Below are 6586 nucleotides of genomic sequence, written 5' to 3'. Positions count from 1 at the left end.
TTTGAAGCAAGTCTATAGAAACAGTTTTGGTATGTAACATGTCAACAGTTGACACATGCAAGATGAGCAGTAAGCAAAGTAAGACAGAGGGAAGATTAATTTATTGTATTTTCTTCCCCAGTTATATTTGTATTGCAGAAATCACTGATGACTCATATGCATAAAAAACAAAACAACTTACTGCTATATTCCCCTTAGACATAAGGCCCATAGTCTGCTCTATAGATGTTGAATGCATTCTGTAGTGAGAACACATTCAATCACACAGCTAAAAGTCCCGGATGATGCACATTGTTTGGTTTGGAAGCTGCAGTAGTCTTCTTGTTACCTTGAATATTGAAAGTGTAAGTATCATGGAATATAAAACAAGATGACTGCATAATTACCATGTCATTCACAAATAATTTTACCTGTGGCATCTCCCTGCAGCATCCATTCTCAGGCTCTGTAGGAATTTGCTCACACTTGGCACAAATACGCCTGTATAGATAAAGAGTTTTAAAAAGTGACAACATTGCAGGTGAAGTGTATTTGAATGTTGTGTTACAATTACAGACACAAGTTGACAAATACAACGATATAATGAGAAAACAATGTTTGAACGCTAATAAACGGAGGTAAACACGTTACGTTATGTTCTACATCTGTGTTAGTGCCATTTTCCACATTGTAATTTAGACTCAGATTAAGATATTATGTTGTTTAGATTCATATTTAGTGATTGCTCATTATGATGATTGCATAATTGTATTTTATAGTTTTGCATTTCAGTTTAATATATGTTTAGTGTACATGCATTGCTTAGAATAACCAGATATGCATGGGACATAAGAGTTGCTTTGGAGTGCGCGTGGTAGTGAGCTACGACGTAGTCTGCTCGCGCATTGATGGAATGTATAAGAACTGTGCGATTTATTTCATTGTTCAGTATTCAGTAAAGACGGAGCAAAAACACTGTTTTCTACCGTTGTTAAACGCACTAAACACGCGTAGAGACTCGTTCTTTCCGTCTAGAGTGGTTAAGTGAATGAATATGTTGAAAATGAATTCCTGATAACAAGAAGGGAACTTTAGCCACTACAACCTGCTTGGTCCATTACTGTTGTCAGATAACATTTTACTTTACAGCTGGAGCTTTACTCGTGTAGCAGGCATAATGGCGTTCCCGTTACTTGCATTTACATAAACACTTTTCACAAACAGTAACTTACATAAACACACTGTATTTGTGACATACTCGTACATGCACACACTATTATCTAGCATTGCGATGTTCTCGTCACCGACTAGACCGTATGACCTTAGCCAAAGTAAAAACAAGTGAAGTGACAAAGTTTACTTACCATTCAGAAACGTCCTGTTGTACCCTAAATTCTCAAACTTGTTTGGGAGCCTCTTCTTGTTCAGGTTCAGGATCTCGTATCCAGTCGCCATATTTTACAAAACTAAACTTGGTTAGAATGAGTAGCTAAAAACTAAAAGGTTAGAATGAGTAGCCCAAAACCGTAGAGGAGGGGGGAGGAGGGGTTAGCTGGCTCATTAGCATAGGCGCTCAAAACAGCTCGCTGACAGAATGGCTGTGTTTGGCAGGGTAAAAAGGATGCCATTAATAATGATCCTTGTGGTATTTTGACCAAAATATGTTACAAACATTTCATTAAGACCCCAAGGAACCATATCAACTTGTGGTAAAATGGGCATACGATGGGTCCTTTAAGTAGAGTACAGATACGTAAAAATTTACTTAAGTACAGTAACGAAGTAAAAACACTTCGTTACATTCCACCACTGCTGATCATCTGGGTTGATGATCTACTGATAGCATCTAGGGACAGTGATTCATTCAATGATGTGAAGAAAATGTTGACAGCAAGGTTCAAAATGAAAGATCATGGAGAACTTAAGCACTTTCTAAGCATAGATTTTAACCAGAGTGAGGGAGAGGTAAGAATGAACCAAAAGCGATACATATCAAAAATACTGGAGAAGTTTGGCATGTCAGAGTGTAAATCAAGGTCGACCCCATGTGAACAAAAATTAAACTTGGATGGTGATGAGGAACTTAGCGATTCTAGGAGATATCGAGAGGAGATAGGCAGCTTGATTTATGTAATGACATGTACAAGACCAGACCTAAGTTGGATAGTCAGCAAGCTTTCACAGTACCTATCACAACCAAAACAACAACACATGATGGCGGCCAAACATGTGATGAGATACTTGAAATGCACAATCAACAAGGAGTTATGCTATAAGAAAAGTAAAGAGGCACTTAAACTTGTGGTATATAGTGATGCTGATTGGGCAGCAGACCTGAGGGATAGACGCAGTACTACAGGGTATTGTGTAGGTCTAACTGAAAAGGGTCCTGTTGTGTCATGGAAATCAAAGAAGCAGCCAACAGTTGCGTTATCCACATGTGAAGCTGAATATATGGCTTTGGTTGCGACTACTCAAGAATGCCTATACCTTATACAACTATTGAATGGAATGGATAGTGAGTGTAAAGGGGGGTAGAGAAGTCGTTTAGTAATCAGAAGGTTGCTAGTTCGATTCCCTGTCGAAGCGTCCTTGAGCAAGACACTGAACCCCTAATTGCTCCTGATGTGCAGTGTGCCATCAGTGTAAATGTAAAAAATGTGTATACATCCTTGTAAGTCGCTTTGGATAAAAGCGTCTGCTAAATGACTAAATGTAAATGTAAATGTAAATATGTGCCAGTCAAAATCTTGGAAGACAACCAAGGAGCAATTGCTTTGTCCAAAAATCCTGTAAATCGTCAGAGATGTAAACATGTTGATATTCGTTTTCATTTTGTTCGATCAGCACTCAATGATGGCAATACAACCATTGAATATTGCCCAACAGCAGTTAGTAAAGGGCTAAACAGCTCGCTAGCTATTAGCACTCTATCGATAGCTTGCTCAGGAGAGTTTAGCTCTGATAAGACACAACAATTATTTACGATTGTATCAATTGTATATCTAGGTTTTCTTTGGCGACTGTTGTCGCATCCAACAGCACAACATATACAGCATTTTTAACTTTCTGTGGGTTGTGACTGTAAACAGCTCGCTAGCTATTACCACTGTAACTTGCTCAGGAGAGTGTAGACGAATGTATGATTCCTGTTGTTAAGGTTACAGAATTCTCGTGCTTTATTTATTTACTCACAAAAATGCACACACAAATATTTACACTAAATTGTATTTCATTAGCATAGTTTAAATATGATTACATGAACTTTATTTAAATTATGAAATGTATTTATTTAAAGATTACATTTTTTTTTTTAAAGCCACACTTATAAGTGAATATTTACAATACATACACAACATACATACTATTACATTATATTACAGCTTAAGAGCATTAAAGACATTGGTCATTAAAGAAAGTGTAACTGCTGGTCAGTTAACAAAGTTTACACATACTAATATTACATTTAAAATATTAAAGTTAAAAAAGTTACAGTAATAAAGTAATGCTCTAACTAGTACTATGTCACTAAACTAAATACAAATAATTAAACAGCCATAAAAATACATCTTTACCATTGCAGTTCTTCCTGCAATGAGATGAAGTTCTTGTTTCACAAAGCGCATGGTTAGGGCTCTTTCGTGTGAGTGCAACGGTGTGTCTTTAATTGACCCGTAGAAGTGAAGCTCTTGCCACACTGAGTGCAGTGGTACGGCCTCTCTCCTGTGTGAGTGCGCTGGTGTAGTTTGAGACTTCCCCCCTCAGTAAAGCTCTTGCCACACTGAGTGCAGTGGTACGGCCTCTCTCCTGTGTGAGTGCGCTGGTGTAGTTTGAGATGTGCCTCTTGAGTAAAGCTCTTGCCACACTGAGTGCAGTGGTACGGCCTCTCTCCTGTGTGAGTGCGCTGGTGTAGTTTGAGACTTCCCCCCTCAGTAAAGCTCTTGCCACACTGAGTGCAGTGGTACGGCCTCTCTCCTGTGTGAATGTGCTGGTGTTGTTTGAGATCTCCCTCTTGAGTAAAGCTCTTGCCACACTGAGTGCAGTGGTACGGCCTCTCTCCTGTGTGAGTGCGCTGGTGTAGTTTGAGATGTGCCTCTTGAGTAAAGCTCTTGCCACACTGAGTGCAGCGGTGACTTCTCTTGTCATTCGCTCCTTCCTGTTGTGAAGAGGGGTTAGGGGCGACTTTACTGGATGTTGACCTGGACGGCACAGTTAGAGGTTTTTGTGTTTGTTGGTTGCTGCTTCTGGAAGGTGCCAAAGTCTCTGGTCTGATCTCTCCAGACCTCAGCAGTCTCACGTACTCGTCCGTGTGGCACCTCTTGATGTGCTTATGGAGGTAGATTTGAGCCGTGTAGGAAAACGGACACAAGGAGCACGAGAACACCTGAGAAGCCGACATCTCTGACAGAAAGAACAAAGAGAGAGATGACATTTAGGTTCAGGCAAAGATTTACATTGTCATTTAGTCATTTAGCAGACGCTTTTATCCAAAGCGACTTACAATGTATACACATTTTACATTTACACCGATGGCACACTGCACATCAGGAGCCATTAGGGGTTCTTCGACAGGGAATCGAACTAGCAACCTTCTGATTACTAAACGACTTCTCTACCTCCTGTACCACTGCCGCCCGTGGTTGGATGTAAACTTTTTACATACATACATTTCTTACTGTCATTCATTTCAATATTCTCATCATCCTATATCCACTCATCAGTGATTCAGGTCTGTGATGCAGAATTGCTCTTTAACATTATTTTATATTCAAGTTCTTTCACAGCAGGTGAAGCTGTGATCGTTGCTGAGTCGTTTAACCCTAACGAGGGCGGTGTGTTCTAACGAGGGCGGTGTGATCTCACTAGATGAGGTTGGCCTAGATGGCAGATTTAGTTCAAAGCAGGTGAAGCGGAGATGGTTGCTGCTACCTTTGAACAGACAGTATTTCAGGTGTAACATTGTGATGTACCTTTGGCGCTACTCTTGATGTCCCACAGGTAGTCGAAGGTGATGCCCAGGTTTCTGGCGTAGTCCTCTCCATACCAGACCAGCAGCTCCTCTCCAGGGTCGATGGGCTTACAGCAGCGATACACAATCCCCCCTCTGTACTGAAACGCCACCAGGTTCTGCTCCTCACCGTCACGAGCGCAGTTCACATACCTGATGGAGAAACCAGAGATTGAAAATGACACAGAAGAGAGAAGTGTAAACACTAGTTCTACAACTTCAATATAAATATAAAGCACGGTGTGAAATACGTGACTTATATCAGTGACAGCTCAGGAGACAGCAACAAGAACAGCAGATAGGACAGACAGACTTAAAGGTACAGTTTGCGATTCTGGCATTGTGCCAATGTGCTCCTGAATCAACGTGTTGATTGGCTGGAATTGGGTAAAGTTGTACTATTGAGACACACACTGAACAGCCAGCTAGAGGAGAGAGAAGAGCAATTTGCTGAATCTGGCAGAAAGTTTGGATTAGAATCACAGACTGGACCTTCAAGTGAAAGAATCAAGAGGAAATAAAGAAGGACGTAACCTCATCCAGTTGGAGTGAGTTTCTCTCTTTGCGTCTATGTACTCATCTGCATGTCGGCTCTTGTATGTCTGTGGAAACATTGAATCAAACACTGTCACCTGTTTCAGTACAGAGGAGTTAAACATTTTGAACAGAATTTCTTTTTTTTTGGAATCAGTTTTTCAGACTGGAAGCATTTATTGTTTAGAAACACCATTTGATCCCTCACCACCCAGGAGTATCCGCTCTCTATGGCCTCGTCCCTGTCCATCACCTCTCCCTCATAGGGGCCAAAGTGTGCCCTTTTGGGCACCGTCTGACCCTGGTTCAACACCCCCAGACCTGCGTTTGGAATGTTGGACTTTCTGACCACCAGTCCAGGTGGCAGGGTGAGTCTGGCTCGGTCTGGGACCCCTACAGGAGCTGGGGTGTCGGGGATGAAGTTAGGGGGGCCATGGACCCCACACTCATCAATGTAGAAAGACTCACAGTCATCACAGTCTGCAGAGAAAAGAAACGAATCAGAGATCATTTACTGATATTATGAAGCAACCTAAAGATGTACAATCATTCTGTTGTAAAACTCAATAACCAGCAACTGTGAAAGCATCTATTTAAAATGGCTGAAAACGGTATGAAGTCATCAGCAGATCAACCTTTAGAGTGGGGAAGTTAAGAGAAGAAAAGAGAACATATAAATTCGCAAAATGATGGAGTCAATGAACAATTATACTGTTGAAATGAAGTGATATTACTGCACTTACACCAGTCATTGAAAAGAGAGATAGAGAGAGAGAGAAAGAGCGAGATTGTGTCTAGTAGAAAGATAGCAGTAAGAGCAACTCACAGAGGTAATCTTCATCTTTGGGCTCCTCTTCCTCTGTGTAGCTCACTTTGGGTCTGCTGCGCAGGCTGTCTCCACGCTTGTAGCTGTTCAACTGGCCTTTCTGCTGTTTCAACCACTCTCTCTTTGACACTCCTGACACACACACATAATACAAAAAGACAAACACAATGCATAAAAGAAAACAAACTTTCAAAATGATTTGTTTCATACCTTTACTAATCATTAGGCAAACTATCAAG

The 6586-nt window shown here is 40.9% G+C and overlaps 2 protein-coding genes across 2 annotated transcripts; both read right to left on the bottom strand.

Annotated features, from left to right (window-relative positions):
• Positions 1–3411: 3411 nt before the first annotated feature.
• Positions 3412–4378, bottom strand: LOC116218336 (zinc finger protein 239-like). Its single transcript, XM_031559408.2, has one exon. It carries the CDS (start codon positions 4376–4378, stop codon positions 3608–3610), a length of 771 nt encoding a protein of 256 aa, XP_031415268.1. The 3' UTR covers positions 3412–3607.
• A 462-nt stretch (positions 4379–4840) lies between these two features.
• Positions 4841–6570, bottom strand: LOC116218335 (probable histone-lysine N-methyltransferase PRDM7). The gene is made up of 5 exons (XM_031559407.2): positions 6558–6570; positions 6348–6476; positions 5730–6001; positions 5522–5589; positions 4841–5140 (listed from the first exon to the last, which is right to left on the bottom strand). The coding sequence occupies exons 1-5, from the start codon at positions 6568–6570 to the stop codon at positions 4927–4929; spliced, it is 696 nt and encodes a 231-aa protein (XP_031415267.2). The 3' UTR covers positions 4841–4926.
• Between the last annotated feature and the right edge of the window lie 16 nt (positions 6571–6586).

This window comes from Clupea harengus, chromosome 22 (assembly GCF_900700415.2).
Source record: "Clupea harengus chromosome 22, Ch_v2.0.2, whole genome shotgun sequence".
NCBI classification, from domain to species: Eukaryota; Metazoa; Chordata; class Actinopteri; order Clupeiformes; family Clupeidae; genus Clupea; species Clupea harengus.
This window is presented reverse-complemented; position numbering and strand designations above follow the sequence as displayed.